The sequence below is a fragment of the Perognathus longimembris genome, chromosome 14 (assembly GCF_023159225.1).
Source record: "Perognathus longimembris pacificus isolate PPM17 chromosome 14, ASM2315922v1, whole genome shotgun sequence".
NCBI classification, from domain to species: Eukaryota; Metazoa; Chordata; class Mammalia; order Rodentia; family Heteromyidae; genus Perognathus; species Perognathus longimembris.
In genome coordinates, this window is record NC_063174.1 from 54627903 (window position 1) to 54649692 (window position 21790).

At 50.0% G+C, this 21790-nt stretch overlaps 1 protein-coding gene and 1 pseudogene across 2 annotated transcripts in view; both read right to left on the reverse strand.

Annotated features, from left to right (window-relative positions):
* The window catches only part of LOC125363580, a 2890-nt pseudogene extending 2628 nt beyond the window's left edge, over window positions 1–262 (reverse strand).
* Window positions 1–21790, reverse strand: part of Itpk1 (inositol-tetrakisphosphate 1-kinase) — a 124873-nt gene that overhangs the window by 70487 nt on the left and 32596 nt on the right. For both annotated transcript variants that reach the window (XM_048362973.1, XM_048362974.1), the window contains exon 2: window positions 19989–20013. In XM_048362973.1, the coding sequence (XP_048218930.1) occupies window positions 19989–20013 (25 nt within the window). The remainder of the gene's footprint in view (window positions 1–19988; window positions 20014–21790) is intronic.

Here is a 21790-nt window from a genome sequence, read left to right on the forward strand (position 1 = left end):
CCAGTGTGCTTAGTCTGTAGTATTTTCCATATGCCTTGCCCAGGTTAATAATACTGCCACTGTAGTTACAGACACCAGTTTGGCCAACACAGCATTTTATTTTATTTTATTTCAGATTTGCTCAAGGCTGGACAGTTGTTGATGAGGATGACCAATTTCGCTTTGTCTTGTCTGGTTCAGAATCTGTGTGTACCCCAGGATGTCCTTTCCCCTTTCTATAACCCCACTCTAAAGATCTATCTGTCTTCTTTACGGCCTCCATCTTCCTGCCTTAGGTACGGGAGGCTCCCAACCCAAAGCAGCATGCAGGATGGCTAAGAAAGCTCAGATGCCCTTTTCAAGCGGAAAATCTCCCTGAAGACAGGAAAGAGACCAAAGTGCCGGTGCCACAGGCCAGGAAAGAGGCAGAAAAAGGATCCTCCCCTGAGCTGCTGCTCAAGGTGAGGTCCACACCCAGATTTCAAACTCCTAGCCTCCAGGTCTATAGTTTGGCGCCACCCAGTCACTGGTAACTTGTTATGTGGCCCTGGGAGGCAAAAACAACAGGCATGTGACCCACCAAACCAGTCAGACCCCCCCACCTCCCAACACAGCTGCGGGAGGGGCTGGGAAGCCAGGGTTGGGCAGGCTGGCCACCACTTTCTCATGACTTGAAAAAGGCCAACCCTACACAACTCTCATCAGGAGCCTGAAGAAATACTTCCCATGACACACAGTTAAGTCTAAAGACCTATCTCTGGACCACCTGAGTCATGTATGCCATTGGTAAATATTATTTACTGACCTTCCCTTCTGTTTTTTTTTTTTTTCACTCATGCTGAAAGCCTTTAGGTTTCTTATACCTAGGGAAAAATTTGTTTTTTAAGGTAATACAACAGCACAGTGAACTAAACCTAGTAGTCATCCGCCTGACTTTTGTCTCTCAATGACAGCCAGTCCTCATCCAAAAGCATTTCATTGTTTTCATCATAGTTCTACTTCAGTGTTCAATCATAAAGGCAGACAGCTTGAGGAAGGGTAACTGCTTTGGCATTTCAGCAGCTTGGTATCCCTACGCTGCACTTCCTCTACAGGCTAATAACTTAGCAGTAAAAACTCAGTCTGGGTAACTTCTGCCTTCTTCTGTCTGTGCCTTCATGCTCACAAGAGAGCCGCCTCAGCTCCATACAACCCCCAGGGAATCTGGAAGGCAAGGAAAAGGGGACATGGCCAAATGGCTATCTTTTCACAAGAGATGAAATGCTTTCCATTTACATCTTGCTGGTCTGAAGTACACAGAGTAGATACACCTAGGCTGTAAGGAAGGCTGAAATGAGAGTGTATGACAAAGGATGTGACCAGCAAGGCCAGTCCTAATGCCGCCCAAAGGCAAAGGAACTGTGTGGAAGGCCAGAGGGAAGGTGTGTGGGGAAGGCTACTCTGAAAAGATTTAAAAATACAACAGAGCCTGTAAGCCCGTTGAAAAGCCTTAAAAAACAAAACACTTCTGTTGCTTCTCTATTGGCCTTGGGTCAACAAGTGCACAGAAATCATTTCTCAGGCCTTCTTCCGTCAGGTTCTCTGCAGGAGTCTGCAGGTGAGGAGACAGGTGGATCTCAGGGCTGAAACGTGCAGAAGGAGCAAATGAATTCCACCCCAGCCCAGGGGAGACAAGGAGAGCTGCTGGCAGGTCTAAGGCTGGATGGCTGTGGCCTCCCTAGGCAGGTGTGTGCAGAGCACATGGACAACATGGTTTAGGGACTTGTGGGGCTAGAGTTGAAAAATAGTGAGGTAAGAAGCTGCTGGTGAACTCACCTCTACCTGCAGACAGGGACAGCAGGGAGGGGGCAAGGCAGGGAGGCGGAGTGCCCTGCAGGGGGGAGCGGGCCCAGAGGTGAGCCCAGGGGCAGAGCACCAGCCAGAGGCCCAGAAGGGTGTGAAGGGGACAGAGCTCCTGTAATGGAGGGGCTAGGAATGGAAGAGAAGCCTCGTGATCTAGAAACAACTGAGGAGGTGTGGAAGGCTTAGGCTCCTGGGCTGGCTGTTTAGGCCAGAGATGGGGGAGGGGAAAGAGAATAGGAGAGAAACAGGTTTGAAGGAAGAGGGCAGGCCACAGAGTACTTGTTCCTCCAGGCCCACGTACTTCAAAATACCCTACACTTGCGGGGAGGAGGGGGGCAGGCAAGCCCTCCTGCTAGAAGAATCAGGGCCCACCCCCCTGCCTCACCTGATCAGAAAGGGCCTTGTGAGAAATGGCTTTCCTGGGACAGCAGGCCGGACGAAGCACGCTCACTGCCTTAAATAGAAGTGAGTGGCAGGCCAGTGGACAGTTGAGAGAGGATGGGCTGCCGGGGCTAGAGGCAAGCCTAAAAGCAAGGCCAGGGTCACGCTGCTCTGCACCCTGCTGCCAGCCTGTAAGACAACTGGGCTTGCACTGTTATGGCCCATCACCACCACACCTGTGTGTGGGAGAGGGTGACGACATCTCCTTCCTCCCCTGTTGGCCCTACAACAGGCACCCACTGCCATCCTGTGCAGAGGGCCTGCTATCTTGCAGCACAGACATAAGCAACTGGCCCTCAAAGTCAGCTTCCCAAGAGTGCCTGGCCTAACCACTTGTCCTGTCCAAGGCAGGAGAGGGAGAAGCAAAGCCCACACGCAGAAGTCACCAGTGAGAAGGCAGTCCCGAGCACAGCTCAGACATGCTGCACAGACCTGCTGTGGCTCTCTTGGGCTCTTCTTCTAATCCCTTCACCCAATCAGAAGGTCTAACAAGTGGGGAAGTTTGGCTAGAATAATTCTTGAAAGCCGAGGCCAGGTGGGGCAGACTTAAACACTCAGAGGACAGAGTCACTAGACCCCACCGCAGACCTGTCCTAACTCGTGGTCACCAGGAAGGGCACACCCAGGAATTCTTGTGAGGAAGTGAGTCATGGCCCCCACCAGACATAATGCACGGGAGATTTAAGTGTACACTCTGATAAAAGTGCCCAGAGGTGCTGAAATTCCAAGTAGACCTGAGACAGACTGTCTACCTTCAGATTGGCTACACTTAAGGGCTGGGATGTGGTAACTTTGCCCAATTCTATGTTCAGTGCTGATGAACAGGCCAAACACCAGTGATGGCCATACTGCACTCCACACTGACCGGCATGTCAGTATCGCTGTGCACCTGGAGTGTAGACAGCACTCTGCCCACAATTGGCACAGGGGAGTGGGCACCTTGGGACTCCACCCCCACGCCAGAAGTCCTCAGGCTCTCTGACCACATGTTCTGATGTTCTTTTATTTATTTAGCCCGTCTTGGGCCTTGGACTCAGGGCCTGAGCACTGTCCCTGGCTTCTTTTTGCTCAAGGCTAGCATTTTACCACTTGAGCCACAGTGCCACTTCTGGCCATTTTCTACATATGTGGTGCTGAGGAATCAAACCCAGGGCTTCATGTATAGGAGGCAAGCACTCTTGCCACTAGGCCATATTCCCACCCGATGTTCTTTTTATTATTATTATTAATTAAATTTTGTTGACAAGGTGTTGTGCAAAAGGGGTACATTTACATAATAAGGCAGTGAGAGTACATTTCTTGTGATATCTTACACCCTTGTTTTTCCTTCCCTTCCCTAGATCAGGTAGGCATATATACAATACCCAGTGTACCAAAATCATATACAGTAACCATGTAGCGTATGCCAAAGGAAATTCACCTAGAACTTTAAATGTAACGTCAACAATAGAATCCTCCTGTGTCCTTCTCTTGGAGTTGTTTTTGCTTATACATAATGTAAGGTTGCTGACCCAAACCTGTGGAAATACCATTTGAAAGTAAGTTTTTTTGTTTTGCAGACCTGGTCTCTACTGTTCCCCCCCCTCTGCCCACCCCCAACAGTCATATATTAAGAAGACCATGCCCATTTGTTCTCTGTGTTCTAGGCTTGTCTCGCTCAACATTATTTGTTCAAGTTCTGACCATTTCCCTGTGAAAACCAATATTTTACCATTTCTAATAGTTATGTAGTATTCCATTGTGTATAGGTATTCATTCATCTGTAGTGGAGCAACAGATCAATACAGCCTACTATGAGTAGGTGGCCCTGCCCCAAAAGTCAAGAGGCACCTAGGAACATCTAGGGTGCCTCACAGTGCTGAGTCTTAAAGCAACTGTACTGTCTCTACCAACCCTAATTCGATAGTTTAGAAACCACCCTGTGCTTGCCAATGCCTGAGCTAGTCTTCCATCAGGAGGCTGAACAGCTCCCCAGTCCCTACTGTTGTCACGGGGGGGGGGGGGGGGGGCGGGGGAAGATACACTGGGAGGCACACTTCTATGCTTTAGGCAGAGAAGCATCAAGAGCCACTGCCTACTTCAGGAAACTTGTTATGGAAAATTCTAGCACATTCCACTCCAGCACCTTCTGTAGCCAGAACAAACTTGGGAGCAGCCTGCCTCTGGTGAGAGAATGTTGGGAGAGGCTAAGAGCAGGAAAGCACGAGACCCCAGGTGCAGATCCCAGCTCTGCCACTCAACAGCTTTGTGACCTTGGCAACTGAACTAACTAACCTTCCTGAGTGTCAATGCCCACAGCCAAAAAATAGGATAATTAATTTGTCCTTACAGCTCGTAACACTGGCTTTGGGTTTATATGAGGGATTTTTTTCAAGTGCTTTATAAGCCACTCCCCAATGTTCACTATTTTTACACTGATTTTTATTACTGGGCTCCCAGGAGGCCAAGCACGGCCAGCTGAGCTTCTTCTACTCAAGAAGGCCTTTCACGACAGATGCCAAGCATTAGGTCAGCATGTGCTGAGCACCAGCCTGCTTCTCCCACAAGAACCACCAACTCCTCGACTCTGGGAGGCCAGGTCTGGGTTATCCTTACCTAGAAGTGTTGTTTGTCTTGGTGGGAGGGCCAAAAGGATTTCTAGTGAGGCCAGAGGTGCCTGAGAGAGATTCACTGGGCTGGAAGTCCCACCTGACTTCCTGACTCATTCTTCATTCACTAATATAGTCACTGCCACCACCCTCCTTCCAAACCAGGTTGCCAGAGAGCTGGCAATACAAGAAACGGCTCTGGTTCAGTCTCTTGACTGAGAGCAGCAGTGCAAGCTGAGAAAGAGGTCAGCACAATTTCCCACACGCACAGAGGACTTAGAAGGAAGGCACTTCGGCCGCATACTGAGGGGAGGCCATCAGAATGTGACCAAATCCTTCACCACCATCCTTTAAAGCCAGTGGTTCTCAGACGAGGATGCTCAGACCAGCGGCATTAACATCACCTGGAAACTGGACAGAGATGCAAGTCTTCAGCCCCTTCACACCCACAGGTCCAGAGACCGAGAGGACAGCCACCCGTGTGAAGGCAAACATGGAGGTTCTGGCATGTACTCACATCTGAGAACTGTGCTCTAAACTTCAACTAGTGACCACCCACCAGCCGCATATCAGTCAGAACCTCCAGGGAACTTCAAGCAGCCCAATGCTCAGGACCCATCTGGAGATCTGATCTAGCTCATCAGTTCTTCTATTTGTTGAACAGGAGTGGGGATGTGTGCTGGGATTTGAACTTAGGACCTTGTGCTTTACCATGTGAACCATGTCCCCCTTTTTGTTTTAGTTTGTTTTTCAGATAATAGGGTCTTATGCGCCTTTTGCCCAGGCAAGCCTTGGACCACAATCTTCCTTCCTTCCACCTCCTAAGAGCCTGGGACTACAGGTATAAGCCTGCTCCTATCAGCACTTTTTGTTGTTGTTGTTGTTGTTGTTGTTTGCCAATCCTGGGGCTTGAGCCACAGCACCACTTCCTGCTTTATGTGTGTATATGGTACTGAGGAATTGAACCTAGGGCTTCATGCATTCTAGGCAAGCACTCTACCACTAAGCCACATTCCCAGCCTCTATCAGTACTTTTTTAGAGGGTACATAAAAAAAAACAACAGACTGAGCAAGAATATTCTCAGGGCCAGGAAACCTGCTCTGTATGGAACTAGAGGCATGCATGATGTTATACATTTGTCCAGGCATACAGAATGTACAACACGAAGAGGGAACCAACCCTAATGCAAACTATGGGCTTTGAGGACATTGCCATGCATACATCAGGGCAAGGTGCATACAGATCTATAGAAACCTTCTAATCAATTTTGCCATGAACCAAAGAGCTGGGGTTCAAGTAGTACATGCCTGCTTGTCAGCTTGGGGTGTGAGTTCAATTCATAATACTACCAAAATCCTTTTTATTTTTTTTTTAAGACTTCGATAAGCCGGGCGCTGGTGGCTCATGCCTGTAATCCTAGTTAGTCAGGAGGCTGAGATCTAAGGATCATGGTGCAGAAAAAGTCTGTAAGACTCTTATCTCCAAAAAGCTACTCAGAAAAAGCTAGAAGTGGCACTATGGCTCAAGAGGTAGAGCACTAGCCTTGAGCAAAAGAAGCTTAGGAACAGTGCCCAAGCCCCAGGACTGCCCTCCCCGCCCCCCCACAAAAAAAATTATCCTCTATGATTGAGTTTCAGATGGTGGGTGGAGCCAGGGCTAACACTGAAACTCAGAAGCCAGCATGAGGTGGTCTATAGCAAAGGAAACCCCTGAAGGAAGAAGTCATCCAGGTGATTGAGAAGGGGAAATGGGGTGGGAAAGAAGTAGTATTCAAGGGTTTGAAAGCACTCAAGCTAGGATTGGTGGCTAATGCCTATAATCCCTGGTTCTTGGGAGGAGGCAAAATCTATACTGCCTAGGCAAAGGTAGTAAGTGGCAAGACCAGTTCTCAGAAATCAGTGGTAAAGTATTTTCCTAGCAATTTCAAGGCCCCAGGTTCAATCCCCAGGACTGTCAAAAACAAATATAGAAAACAAAGCAATATAAACAAATAAAGCAAACAAAAACCACCTTCTGCTAGGTGTTAGTGACTCACGCCTATATTCCTTGTTTGTTTTTGTTTTTTTGGCCAGTCCTGGGGCTTGGACTCAGGGCCTGAGCACCGTCCCTGGCTTCTTTTTGCTCAAGGCTAGCACTCTGCCACTTGAGCCACAGAGCCACTTCTGGCCATTTTCTGTATATGTGGTGCTGGGGAATCGAACCCAGGGCCTCATGTATATGAGGCAGGCACTCTTGCCACTAGGCCACATCCCCAGCCCCTCACGCCTACATTCCTAACAATGCAAGAAACAAAGACCTGAGTGAGGATGGAGGTTCAAAGCCAGCTGGGACAGACAAATCCCAGAGATTCTAACTGACAATTAACCAGCAAAAAGCCAAAAATGGGGGTGTGGCTTAAGTGGTAAAGCATCAGCCTTGAGTGAAAAAGCTGAGCAAGACACACGGCCCTAAATTCAAGTCCTAGTATTGGCACGCGCGCACGCGCACACAGGCACGCACACGCACGCGCGCGTACACACACACACACACACACACTTATGGCCCATATGCAACAATGTATTTATCTAACTCCCCCTTCACACAGGAGTCCTGCACTCTCTATCTCTGGCATTGTAGTCATCAGATTACTCGATTCTTTGTGAATGGGCCGGGGACAGTGGCCCATGTGCACTTGTTTTGACCATGTTTCTCTCATCTATAAATGGAGAGTGCTATGCACATGAGTGAGACCAGCCAGACACAGGTAAACAGGCAGAGAACACAGGCTGTTATACAGTGCCTGATAGAGTCCTCAACCAACATCTGCTGCACTGCTATACAGAAAACAAGCTCCCAGAGAGTGAAAGGCCGAGTCTCTGTTACCATGTCATCTGTACCACCCACATCTCTGGCTAAGAGATGAGACTTAAGCACAAGAAGGAAGCCGTACCTTCACACCTAGAATCAGATCCTACAACCCCAAAGGCAAACTGGGCAACAGGGACACAGACCTCTTCATTCTATAAATGCTAAGTGCCAACTCTGAGCCAAAAACAGTTCCAGGGCAGGTGAAGTGCTCAGGTTACACGGGAGCTCTGGTGACTTGGTCTGGGGAAAGCAAGAAGGGCTTCGGAGGTGGTGTTGTAGGAGATGCATCTTCTTCGTTTTTGTTTGTTTTTTTTTCCTTCCTTCCTTCCTTCCTTCCTTCCTTCCTTCCTTCCTTCCTTCCTTCCTTCCTTCCCTCTCCCCTTCCTCCCTCCCTTCCTCCTTCCTTCCTCCCTCCCTTCCTCCTTCCCTTCCTTCCTTGTCCTAGGGCTTGAACTCAAGGCCTGGGCGCTGTCCCCTGAGCCTCTTTGTGCTTAAGACTAGCTCTCTACCACTTAAGCCACAACGCCACTTCCAGCTTTTTTGAATAGTGTATTAGAAGAGTCTCATGGGGATTTTTCTGCCCAGGCTATCTTTGAACCGTGATCCTCAGATCTCAGTCTCCTGAGTAGCTAAGATTACAAGCGTGAGCCACCAGTGTCATGCAGAAGCTGCATCTTCTAAAATATCCTGAGTTCGTTCCAGAGAAGAGGAGAGAGCCAAGGCAGAGTCTGCCATGGAAAGCAGGAAACAGCCATGCGTGGCAGGGTTTAAGGGCAAAGCCCACCACTAACAGATCAGAAGGGTATGGGGAGGAATCAGAAAGATGACAGGGTAGGATGGTGTTAGGGACAAAGCCTTGGTGATGTGATGGGTGCTGGCTTCTCCAACTTGCCCATGCCCAGAAGGCTCCTGTGGAAGTGAGGTTTACGTTTCTCACTGGATACCACAGTGCACCTGTTGCTGGTTCCCAGACCACACTGGGAGCAGGAAGAGTTCAGGGAGCAGAATGAGCCAATCAGCAAGGTTAAAACAGAATGCCGACTCAGCCCAGACAAGCTGGTTTGTAGTGTGGCAGCCCCAGCTCTTCTTCACACCAACAGCCTATTCCAGAACCTTCCGTGCTGCCTCAGAGCCTACAGGGCTTCTTCCTCCTGAGCCTCAGACCCCAGTGTCTCCATGGCAACAGCCCACAAACACGGGGAGCCCAGGCTTCAGTGCCATAAACATCCCTGACAGATTCAATAAATATAAATGTACTACAGCAATTTGCGGGGAATTTATGAGAAATTAAAAATTCAACTTGGACAGTAAACAACCCATTTCAGAATTCGCCTCACTTAAAGTTAAATAAACTGCATGCAAGCATTTTTGGAGCATGATGTTGTGAGGCTAAAAATGGGTCTTGTTAGACTGCTTCCCAAGCCTCCAGAGCCAGCACGGCTGGGAGAGTAGCTCATGGCACAGAGCCCTCTACAGGATGCACAGCACCTGCTCTGACTCCAGCGGCCCCCACCCCCCCAAACACCACCTGCTGACCATGAGCAAACAGGTGGCGACGGGCTTGAAGTGTAGTGACTGAATGGTCCAGGGCTTGAAGTGTAGTGACTGAATGGTCCCAGGTCACAACGCCGGACAAAGTCAGAAGCGGATGCAAAGCCAGGTCAACCTGACTCCAAATCCACTGTGCACACCTAGGCAGACATGCACGTGCCACTAGGCACAAAGGTACTGCGCTCAGTGAGGGTAGATATGCAAGCTGGAAATCTATCCTTCAGAGACCATCAAAGGGGCTTGATTAAACCAGATCAACACTCGCAGGACAGGAGGGCTCTGCTGCCTCAATCCTGTAGTAATAATGAGCATGATGTCATCAGGATGGAAGGCTAAGGAAAGGGCAGGACAGAGCATAGGGAGCCAGAGGTCCACTGACACTGTCAAGAGTGAAATGGACCTGGGTGCTGGTGGCTCAGGCCTGAAATCCTCACTACTCCGGAGGCTGAGATTTTAGGATTGCAGCTCGAAGCCACCGGAGGCAAGAAAAGTCCATGAGGCTCTTATCTCTAATCCCAAAAAGGTGAAAATGGAGCTGTGGCTCAAGTGGTAGAGCAGCAGCGGTGAGCACATATGCTAAGGGCCAGGACCTTCCGTTCAAGACCCAGTAGCAGCACGTGTGTGCATGTGTGTACACATACGTGCGTGCACACACACACGCATACACAATGAGATGGAACCCAAGATATCCCCCGTCACTTCATAGAAAACAAAGTGCACCCTTACAAAAGGTGACAGGTTAGGCAGGGCTGGCAGAGCCCAGTTAGTTTCCTGGTTCTACCCAGGTCTTCATGGCAGAAGCACAGGATGCATAAAGCTTTGTCCCACCTAAGTCCCACAGGTGCTCTCCAGGCTTGGCGGCTCCCGGCATCTGAATGGAGAGAAGAGGACCATGATCTGAGATTCTAGTGGAATGGGTTGATCTTCTCTTAAAGGATATTCCACTGCTAAGTGTGAGACATGCCAGCTTAGGCTGGCAAGAGTCACATTTCTCTCTAGCTCTTCTAAGGTAGCCTTCTGGATGTCTGTCTCCCTGAGCCTAAGGTATAGAATAAGAAGAGACTTGGTCATCTTGGAGCCCTCCCTTTAGAAAAGCAGAGGGCCTGGCAGCATAGGTTGGGTGGATGCTGACAGCAGAAGCAATGAAAGCAGCAGTTGTTCTAGCCAGTGCACGTACAATCCTGCTTAGGCTGGATCAACTGTGGGCAAATGCCCACAGGCAGAACTACAGCTAGGCCCATAGCCCCAGAGAGCAAGGAGAGAGGCCAAGCACCACAGAAATCCCTGGAGCACTTGTGACAACAGGACATCCCAAATCTACTCAGAGGGACAACTGCTAACCAATGCTCCCTTTCTACAAATTCCCTATAATGACTAGATTACCTCTCCCTTCCCAAGAAGCATATACTATGTTAACAAACTTCAAAAACAAGAAATACTAATATTTACGTAGCACAAAGAAATCATCTCAGATCAGCTCTGTGATATTAAACCTGCATTGTACCACCACTGACACTAGCAAGGAGAGGGCAGGGTGAGTCTCCACCAAGAGCCTCACAGAACTGTGGTTTAATGGTGTTATCACCCATGAAGAAAACCAGGCTGAGAACTCAGCAGAGCAGGCGCCTCATAGCAGCAAGGACCAAGGGGCTCGCTCGATTATCACAGGTCTGCTTAAGGTGCATTCCAGTGTGATCCCTTTCTATGATTGACAAAGAGTATGTAATATTGATCATGGGATCCCTGAGCTCTGAGAAAACATGGTTTTCTTTCACAAGACACTCAGGCTCTGAAGCTTAGAGGGGAAAAAAATTAAGACCCCTTTCTCAAGGGTCAGAAAGATCATGTGGACAAACGCAGGACCCCGGCAGGGTCCTGGTCCTACCATAGTCTGTGCTATCTCAGAAAGTGAAGCAGGTCACTAGCAGCCCCACTGGAGGGGCTCCCTGGATCTGCTGCCCACGCTGGGGCCTGGTCCTTGGGCTTCGAGGCACTTTGTCTTGAGAAGGTGTGCCACTGTCTAAGGTTGTACAGCCACGAGGGGGAAGAACAGGGCTGACATTTGTGTGGAGCCCCTGAGCTTCTCCATGTAATGACCTACGTACTGGCTTTGCCATTGCACCACCCTGAGCTAGTTCACTGGGGAAGCACAGGACCAAGCCAACGCCGCCAGAGAAGCTCAAGTCCTCTCACCTGGCACTAGCAAGTAAGCCACAATCTCACCATGATTGGTGCTGGCATGGGCAGTTCAGGAAGGTCCAGCCCAATAACACCCAACAGCACCTGGTATTTCTGCATGCGCATCTCCCAAACCCTGGACTCCAAGGCTACTTCCTTCTCACACAGATCCAGGATTCCCAAATGTTTCCCCAGATACCCAATCCAAGGCCCTAGCCAGGGCCCCTCTACCCCATTCCTATGAGACTGCTGAGAGCCTCCCCAAGTGGCTTCCAGGAACCAGCTGAGCCCCATAGCACTGCTGATTTCCTGGGGCACAGCTGCAGGGCCAGGCATCAACAAGCCAGGATTTCCTTATAGGGTATACTCTCCAGCCCTTCTACGAGTTCAAAAAGAGCAAGGCTTGGATAGACAGCTATGCTGGAAAACAGGAAGAAGCACAGGCCCCATAGCAACCTGCAAAGGGCTGTCTGCTTGTGGCCACACAAGGTCGCAGTAGCATGGGAGTCACTGTGGTTCCCAGGAGAGAAGGAGATGGATAAAGGAGAATGAGAAAGACATGGCTGCCAGGCACAGGTGGCTTCCACCTATAATCCTACATACTCAGACTGAGATCTGAAGATCATGGACTCAAGTCAGTCAGCCACATCCAGGAGATTTTTATTTCTATCAACCAGCAAAAACCTGGAAGTGGAAGTGTGGCTCAAGTGGTAGAGTGGTGGCCATGAGTTAAAAGGCCAAACAAGAGTATAAAGCCTGGGGCTGGGAATGTGGCTTAGTGGTAGAGTGCTTACCTAGCATGCATGAAGCCCTGGGTTTGATTTCTCAGCATCACATATATAGAAAAGGCCAGAAGGGGCGCTGTGGCTCAAGAGGTAGAGTGCTAGCCTTGAGCAAAAAGAAGCCAGGGACAGGTGCTCAGGCCCTGAGTTCCAAGCTCTAGGACTGGCAAAAAAAAAAAAAAAAAAAAAGTATGAGGCCTAAATTCAAGCCCTAGTGTGTACACATACACAGGACACAGCCAAATTACAGCTCTGGATTCACAAACCTTTTGGAAAAGCGGTGAGCTGCTACATGCAGTGTTCCCTGACACCTCTTGGCCAGTAGTGAGCAGCACACTAGGCCTGGGGAGAAAGGTTATGAAGCTAGGGCCAAGGTCAGCACCCTTTAGTGCTGCCTTCACCCCACTATGACTAGATACAGTTCTAGAGAGAGAATAAATCGGCCCATGTCTAAAAATGAACCTCAGCCAAAACATAAGCTGTTCAATGTCACTGCAGGTCCCACAGTATCCACCCCTTGGTGCAGGAGCCCAGATGTGGGCTGCTACATCTCAGACCAGGATGTGGGGCCTCAATGGACCATAGCAGAAATAGCCCTAGTCAGCCTTGCTTTAGGCAAAGCAGACAACACATACAAAACTTCCTGGCCTCCTTCCCAATGAAAGGTGTCTGACTATGCAGCACATGTTCTATGGCTGATGGGGACAGTGGCAGCAATGACATCATCAGGTACTGCTGAAGAGCTGTTCCTTAGTCCAAGCCATGCCAGGCTCTGTGCTATTCCTCACCTGCCCCACCCGAATCTTTTCAACTCTGGGATACCAGGACCCTCGTTTCCACTCCACAGACAATAAAAGAGACCCAGAAGAACAAGTAACTCGTCCACTCTTGAGTGAGCGAGCTGTACTGATAGCTCACTACAACCTCACATCCCTCCCCTCGCTCCTTAGTGATGGAATCCAGAGGGGTGCAAGGTGACAATGTGCCCAGTGAACACACCACATTCTGCCTACTGGTGCCAGACGTGGCTCAGTTGTGACTCAGGCACAATAGGCAGCCATATGACATCTTGGGAGGCCACTAGGTGAGAACAACGTCCAGTGCCAGATAGAAGCTACTCCCCACATGGCCTCTCTGAGCATCCTGGCTGCAGCCCTGGTGGCAGCAGGAGCAAGGAGGTGACCTGGAGCACAAGGGCCAGTGTGGAGAGCAGTGGCCCCACACATTCCAGAGCCGCACATCAGCCTTGCATTGCCGCACTGAGCGTCTCCGACACCAGAGGAATGTACATGGTGTTTTATTTAAGCTACTAGTATTCCAGCTGGCTACAAATCCTTCCAGCTCTCCAAGTAGAGCTACAGGAGAACAGGGTGTTACAGAACAGGTGCTGCCAGCGGAGGAAGACAGATCTGTGACCAGGGGAGCCTCCCACACTAAAACCCAAAGCCAGCACAAGAGACTCAGAACAGGTGCTCGTGTCACTATCCTGCCTCTAGTGTCAAAACAAAGGTTCTTCAACGTGGCAGCACGTCAACCTCTCTGTGGTTTTGACTCTACCTCCTGAGGCCTTGATATACTTCTTCAAATCATTTCATTTCTCCTCATGCATTGGCTTCCAGGAAGCTCAGGACTATCCTAAAGCATTCCCACAGCAGAGACGCTAATTCATCCCTTGGCTTAATTTGCTTTCATTTTATCAGAGTTTCCTGTGAGGGAGAAGGTAAAAAGTAAGGGGATGGGTTATGAAGGGTGAGGGAGAAAGATGAAAGGGGCGATACCAATCAAGATGTATTGTACTTATAAACTGATATATTGACTGGTAACCCCTTTGTTCATCTACTTAAAAGATAGTAAAAATGTAATTTTAAACAGTAAAATAAAATGAAATATGAAGTATGCAGACAATAAATAGCTAGGACATCCTAGACTACAAACCTAACGGAAGCAGATCATTCTTCCCTAAGAACAAATGGCAGATTACCAGATAAGTCAGTACCTCGGAAGAATAAAAAAAAGTAGTTTCCAGCTCATAAAGACAGCTGGCCTCTGTATCTGTAGCTTCCACACCCAGATCCACAGGGCAGCCAGTCTATACTGGATATATACAGACTTTTTCTTGTCACCATTTCTTTTTTTTTTTTTTTTTGGTCAGTCCTGGGCCTTGGACTCAGGGCCTGAGCACTGTCCCTGGCCTCCTTCCTTCTGCTCAAGGCTAGCACTCTGCCACTTGAGCCACAGCGCCACTTCTGGCCGTTTTCTGTATATGTGGTGCTGGGGAATCGAACCCAGGGCCTCATGTATACGAGGCAAGCTCTCTTGCCATTAGGCCATATCCCCAGCCCTTGTCACTATTTCTTAACCAGCACTGGCACTGTGTTGGGCATTATAATCTAGAGATGCTGTACAGTATATGAGAGACCACGTAAGGGCTGTATGCAGGTACCACACCATTCTACGGAAGAATCGAGGAGAAGGACTAGGTTAGATAGGCATAGGAAAATCCGAGCGCGGAGGTGAGATGATGGGGAACTTATCCAATGCACTTTTTTTCTGTAACACTCAATTACTCTCTAAGGATTTCCAAAGATTTCTTGGTAGATGCTCCTGTGTGCCAGAACGTACACTAGGCTGCCCCGACCTCAGCACAGGGGCCCTAAGGAGCGAATAGAGACAGGCAGGGAAAGCCTCCCCCCGCCCCCAGACATGAGGCCCCATGTGCCTTGGCGGTTATGCATGGAGCATGGGCAAGAGGCCTTCAAGGAGCCAGTGCTCAATGGAGCTTCATCAGATGGAACGGGCCAGGAGATGCGGAGAGCAGACCCAATCGTGGACACTACAGCTCTGCACAGGGGGCTGTGAGGGTGCGCATGGGGGTAGTGTCCAGGCTAGGTTCTCTGGGGCAGGAAACCAACCGCTCAGGGTTTCTTGGATCCCTCCAAGGAAGGACCATCACCGAGCACCCTGGCACGGCAGCTCCCGGTGGCAACACAGGGCTTGTGTGACAACAAGCACTTTTGGCAGCTATTCATTCAGCAGTGGGAGGAGATCAAGATGCTCCAGGGGCAGAAGGAGTAAGTTCGGAGCTCTCTACTGCAAAGCAGGAGGACTACCGTTGATAAGAATCAAGACTGAGGAAAGTAAATTTCAAAAGGTCCTACCATACAAAAGGTCAGAAAGGAGGTGACAGACATGTGAATTAGCTCGATTTAAATCATTCCTCAGTGCAGATCAACACGGACAGACAGAAGCACCTGCGGGGATCCGACGTCTGCACCTGGCAGGAGGGGGCTGCTGTGCACAGCCAAGCTGTCTCACAACCCTGCCCCCAGTCCCCATCCTCCAGCCAGTCCCAGCACTGGACCCCGAGCGGAACAGCTCTCGGTGTCCTAGACTGAGCTCATCTGCAGCCTCTGCCTCCCGAGCAGCTCTGAGCTGATGGAAGCCAGTCGGTCCTTGGCAAGTCCCCTGCAAGGAAACCTGGGAGGGCCTCTCTGGGTCTCGGGGGATACACGGGCCTGGCCCAGCCCCAGTGGGACTCTTGACAGCCTGGGAGCCAGGCCCACTGCTGTCCCTTTCCAAGGAGGTACCCAGTTCTGGGATGTGAGCACCCTTCAAACCAACCCTCAAAATAAATGTTTAAAACTATGTGTCTATGTGCACAGTTTCAAGTTGACATCTAAAATTTCTCATCCTAAGTTTAAATACTTACAGAGGATGTAATTTCTAACATATTATAAATATTAACATTTTAAAATAAAACTGTTACTATTACTCTTTTAAATGGGTCCAATGAAATCTAAATACCACAGTGACCTGAAATCCACCATTATCCATTTTAAACTTATATAATCAGACTTTCCTTTGACAGTTAGAAATTGAACATGTTCCTATTTCTTCCTTGGATGTTTGTACTATCATAGAGCATTTTATAGAGTATATTATGTCAGAAAATCTTAACTGATTATTGTACTATGCCACTGAGGCAAAGAAATTCATGTATATGAATGTTGGCAGTACTGGTTTGAATCTTGGCCTCATACTTGCTGGGCAAGCACTCTTAACAACTGAGCTATGTGTGCCCCAGATGTTTTTTCTTTTATTGTTTTCCAAGTAAGATGCCTTTTTTTTTTTTGCCAGTCCTGGGCCTTGGACTCAGGGCCTGAGCACTGTCCCTGGCTTCTCTTTGCTCAAGGCGCTATAGCACTCTGCCACTTGAGCCACAGCGCCACTTCTGGCCATTTTCTGGCCAAGGGCTTCATGTATACAAGGCAAGCACTCTTGCCACTAGGCCATATCCCCAGCCCTTCCAAGTAAGATCTTGCTTAGAAAAGGAAAACAAAACAAACAAACAAAAAAAAAACCTGGGCCAGATTGAACCATAATTCTACTTACAATTTCTGCATAGCTGTGCCCAGCTTTTTACTGGTTGAGATAGGTTTCAAAATCTTTTGTCAGCTGGGTGCCAGTGGCTCACACATGTAATACTAGCTACTCCGGAGGCTGAGATCTGAGGATTACAGTTTAAAGCCAGCCGTGGCAGGAAAGCCTGTGAGATTCTTACCTCTGATAAACTACTCAGAAAAGGCCAGAAGTGGTGCTGTGGCTCAAGTGGTAGAGCCCTAGCCTTGAGCACAAAGAGGCTCAGGGATTGCTCCCAGGCCCTCAGCTCAAGCCCCAGGACCTACAAACAAAACAGGCTGGGAATGTGGAAAAGGCCAGAAGTGGTGCTGTGGCTCAAGTGGTAGAGCCCTAGCCTTGAGCACAAAGAGGCTCAGGGATTGCTCCCAGGCCCTCAGCTCAAGCCCCAGGACCTACAAACAAAACAGGCTGGGAATGTGGTCTAGCGGTAGAGTGCTTGCCTGGCATGCCTGAAGCCCTAGGTTCGATTCCTCAGCACCACATAAAGGAAAAAAAAAAAGCCAGAAGTGGCAATATGGCCCAAGTGGTAGAGTGCTAGCCTTGAGCAAAAAGAAGCCAGGGACAGTGCTCAGGCCCTGAGTTCAAGCCCCAGGACTGGCAAAACAAAACAAAACAAAAAAACTTCCCCAACACAAATGCAGCAATGGTACTCATTAGATACTATGTTGAAAATGAACTATACAACTTGTGGGTGGAGACAGGAGGGGAAAACTGGGAGAGAACAAGGCAAGAGGTGACATTATCTAAAAAAGAAATGGGGAGAGAGAGAGAGAGAGAGAGAGAGAGAGAGAGAGAGAGAGAGAGAGAGAGTTGGTAGATCATGGGGCTTGAATGGGGCCTGGGCGCTGTCCCTGAGAGGTTTTGCTCAAAGCTAGTGCCACTTTGAGCCACAGCGCCACTTAGTTTTCTGGTGGTTAACTGGAGATATGAGTCAGAGATTTTCCTGCCTAGGCTGGCTTCAAACAACAATCTTCAAAAAACAAAAAAGGAAAAAACAAAAACTGTCCAGGCTTGCCTCCAGCCCTGACCCCCTGGATCTCCAGCTCTCAAGTAGCTAGGAGCAACTGCATCCATCCAACAGTCATTTTTAATGTGATACCGGTTTACAACTTGATCAGGACCTCTTTCAGTTTGTTCAAGAACAGGAATGGAAATACTTCCCTGGTCCAGGATTCTATCAACCAGCTCATTCCTCTTGTGATGGGAGGGCTCCATTTCCTGTGGTCCCACATTGTGAGGCTCAGTCTGCCCGGGGTAGCTGAGAATGTGTGGCTCATGTGCCAAGCCCAGGGCCAACCCTATTACCCAAACTCAGTTGTCATCATAATCCGGGGGTCAAGCAAGCATGACAATTATCCCAGTGTGCAGATGGGCAGACAGAGGTGCCAAGTACTCGGGCAATGGGCACCCAGTCATGCAGCCGGAACCTGAACTAAGGCAGCGCTGCTGCTCCTCACCAGGCCCACTGTACCTCAGGGTGGAAGCAGGGGGCTATGGGAAGCCGGGCAGGGGCCACAGGGAAGGAGGGTTTACAGGTTCCATTCCCAGCATGCAGCTGTGGAGACACGAGGAAACTGAAGGTCCCCAGTTTTTTAATTTCTTAAATATGTTCCCATCCCCACCTGGGAAAGGTTACACAACGATGTCCCCTGAAAGTAAATTACAAGAACACTGAAGTCCCCATAAATGGCCAACACTGAAACTGTCACAGTGTTGCCACTGAATTACAGGAAGGGAAAATGAGCTGGCCAAACAGGCAGCATCTCCCGAAGGCCTTACAGGTGTGTCCTCACCCCAGGCCCCAACAGCCTCTTAGAAAGCAGCCAAGGGCCAGCAAGCCTAAGCAGGAAAGCATCTAGTAATGCACTGAGACCAGCAGAGCAGACCTGACGCGACCCCCACTTTACCCCCAGCCATTCAACTTAACTGACGCCATCCTGAACCTCAGCTTCCACATCTCTACAAGGAACACACCTCACCCACCTCAGCAGGGAGCTAGCTGTGCAGGAGAGGACAAGACCAGAGTAGCTGGGTCACCTCAGCCTCACACCTGGCTTCCAGGGGCCCACTGCCTACGAGCCGGTGTACAGAAGCCCGGCTGATTTTGAAAACCCTGCCAAGTGATTTGGCTGCCAATTTTTCCAGTCTTTCTCAACGCCTTAAAATTTTCAAGCGCTACCAGCACTCCTGGGTGCCAGAAGGAGGTGCCCAGGGTGGCACTGCCATGGGTTGTATTTTTAGATGCCAGAAGGAAGAAAGCATCTAGTTTGGCTTCACACTGGTCCCTAGCCACCATTTCCTCCTCCCAAGTCATCATCAAAATGAACATTCCTAATTCCAAAGATTTCTGAACGCTTCTACTGCCTGGCACACTCTAAAAACAAGGGCAGCAGGCTCCTGGTCCACCTACACACTGTGCATGAAAGATCCTTGGAGCAGAGGCAGCTCTGGGCCTCTGCCAGCTCCCAGGTCTGGACCTGCTAGGAATGGAGTTGCCTGGGGGTTAACAAAAGCAGATTTCCAGAGCTCCCAGCAGGCATCCCAAAAACTCACTACAGATGTCTGCCAGGGGGCCCAGCAACTCATCAGCCCTCACCTGCATCTAGAGTTGCAGGCAATGTGGCCTGCAAGGCAAGCAAGGGGAAGGCAGGCCAGACCAACACACAGACAGGAAGGCCCACTGGACAGGGCCAGCAAGGGTGGCAGACCACAGGTTCACTAAGTACTCCCGGGGTATACATCACAACCTGCTTTACCTACAGGTCTGGGTGTTTTCTCTACCTACGTGAAGAAAAAGGTCTTCTATCCCTCATGAGTCACAACCAAGAGCAAATGTTACTAGCCAGACGGCTGGGCAAGCATTCAGGCTTCTCTGGTGATTGACCTCCTGGCTTTCCTGACATGGCTGCTGCCAGAGCCCATCACTCTACCTCAGAACCAGAGGCCCAGCCCCAAACTTAGGAGGGCTGCTCCATACTCCTGTACCCACTTCTTTCTCCCTCCCTTCTCCTACTCTCCTTCAACCATCCTTCTTTCTCTAGTCAATCAGCACTTGACCAAAATCCACCCAGGATTGAGGCAGCACAGGGAACAGAACACAGACACCCGGCTGAGTAGCCCTAGTCCCTTCATCTTTCCGAAGCCCAGCCCAAGACTCCCCCAACTTCCCCTTCCCAGTGCCTTCCCCCAACACTCAAAGCCACAAACCAGGTAACTCTCCAAATAGCATCCACCAGGGGTGGAAACTGCCCCGGGGTGGTGCGAGGGGGTGAGGGGGGTGGAGAAATGCACAAGAAGAGAGAGCAAGCACTGAGTCACTCTACTAATAAATGGCAAAGAGAGGAAGTGATCGGTACTCACCTGCACGACCTCTATCCCTCGTTTCCTGTGGAGAAAAACACACAAAAAACAAGCATTACTCCAGCAGGTAGGAAGCAGCTTTTCCAGAACATTCACTACAATCAGCAGTGGCAGGACCATGCTGTAGCGGCATGAAGAGAGCCAGCTGACCGCCATGCCTCGCGTGTCATTGTCCCCAGAAGGGTCTCATGTCAAGTATAAGAAGGACCAGCCTTTCCTTCAACCCCAGATAACACCACAGAATCCTACATCCCAACCCCCTCACAACCCCACGGCCTACAGGAGACTCTGAAAGTGACTTGCAAGAGTGACGACCATCATCCATCCCCCCTGGCCCTGGGTGAGCCCTAACAGCAGAGTTCCAGCCTCGCCCACCCAACAGTCACCTGATCACTGAACTCAGCCTGACAACTCAACTACTGCCACGATGCCAAAACCCTGTAACTTGGGCCCAACACCTCGGCCTGCCAGGTATACAGGGCTGCCCTGTCTTGTCCCTTGCCTGCAGTGCTCTTTCATTCCCACCCCCACCCCGTCCTCAGGCCTCAGCCCAGGTAGGCCACTTTGGGGAAGCCGCCCTGGCAACAGAGACCCCCCCCCACCGCATCGTCCTTAGAACGGGGGCTCACTGTCTGGCCCTTTGTTCTATTGTATGGACACAGCGCGACAGGGTGGCCAGGATCCAGACATAGCACACTATGCACCTCTGCACATGCTCGGAGAACGCTGAGACCAGACAATGTCGGAGCCTGCAGTTTACTCACCCCAGCTACTTATAGTAAGTGTAACATGTATGCGCGCTCTGACGCCCACCCAGCAGGCACACAAATTCTCATACATGGCTGCTGGGAAATGGAGACACAAACACAGAGAAGATCTGCTGGCACTCAGCAGCACTCAGAAAACACAACAAATGCAGCAGCCAGTCTGGGCCTGCTCAGAGCTGGAGGCATCAGGGAGAAGATGGACACAGGAAAATGTCGGGGCAGCCAGGGGCAGGCCCCTCACATGACCCCTGAAGCTGAGGTCACATTTCTTCTATGTTTGCAGTTGTCTCAGAAAGAGCTTCTGAAACTGGCACTCAGTAGACCTTCACAAAAGCTGCCCAAGGAGCTGGCAGGGTCCACTGTGGAAAGCACCCAGCCAGCCTTCTCCCAACCCACAATAGAGCCCTGTATCCCAAAGAGCCCAGTGCGGAACCACCGTGACCGATGCAATCATGTCCTGACAGGCATGTCCTGAAGGAATGGCAGCCAATATTCACATGCAATCATGACTGCAGAAGGGACAGGTCAGATACCACACAGCACAACCCCGGGCCACCAGAGCCCACAGCAAGGGGACAGATGGCATCACGAGGAGCCTGTAGCATTCCTTAGCACCCGTGGACACCTCAGGACCCTACTTCATTCCCTTTCCTCAGAGTAGGAGAGGGAACTTGCCCCAGCCCCCAGAGCAAGTGACTAGGACTGGTCAGCCTGGGATTCCCTGCCCAGTTGGCTCTAGGGTAGAAGTTTAGACCCAAAGGGCAGAATGTACTTCTACAGTGGGAGAGCAGGACACAGATAGGGGGAGGGGTGGCTCACACCAGGAGGAGCCAGCTTCCCAGGGGTTCTAGGCCTCAGTTTCCCACTAGGAAAATCCTGCCCACACCCACATTATCCCAGCCCATGGTTCTCATTACCAAGCCAACTGTGGTCACTTTCAATTGGGCCACATTTTATTTACCTCATCCAAGTCCTATAGAAGAAAGAGAGGTAATAACCCCCTCCAGGTCTCTGACATTGAAAACAGATGTAACA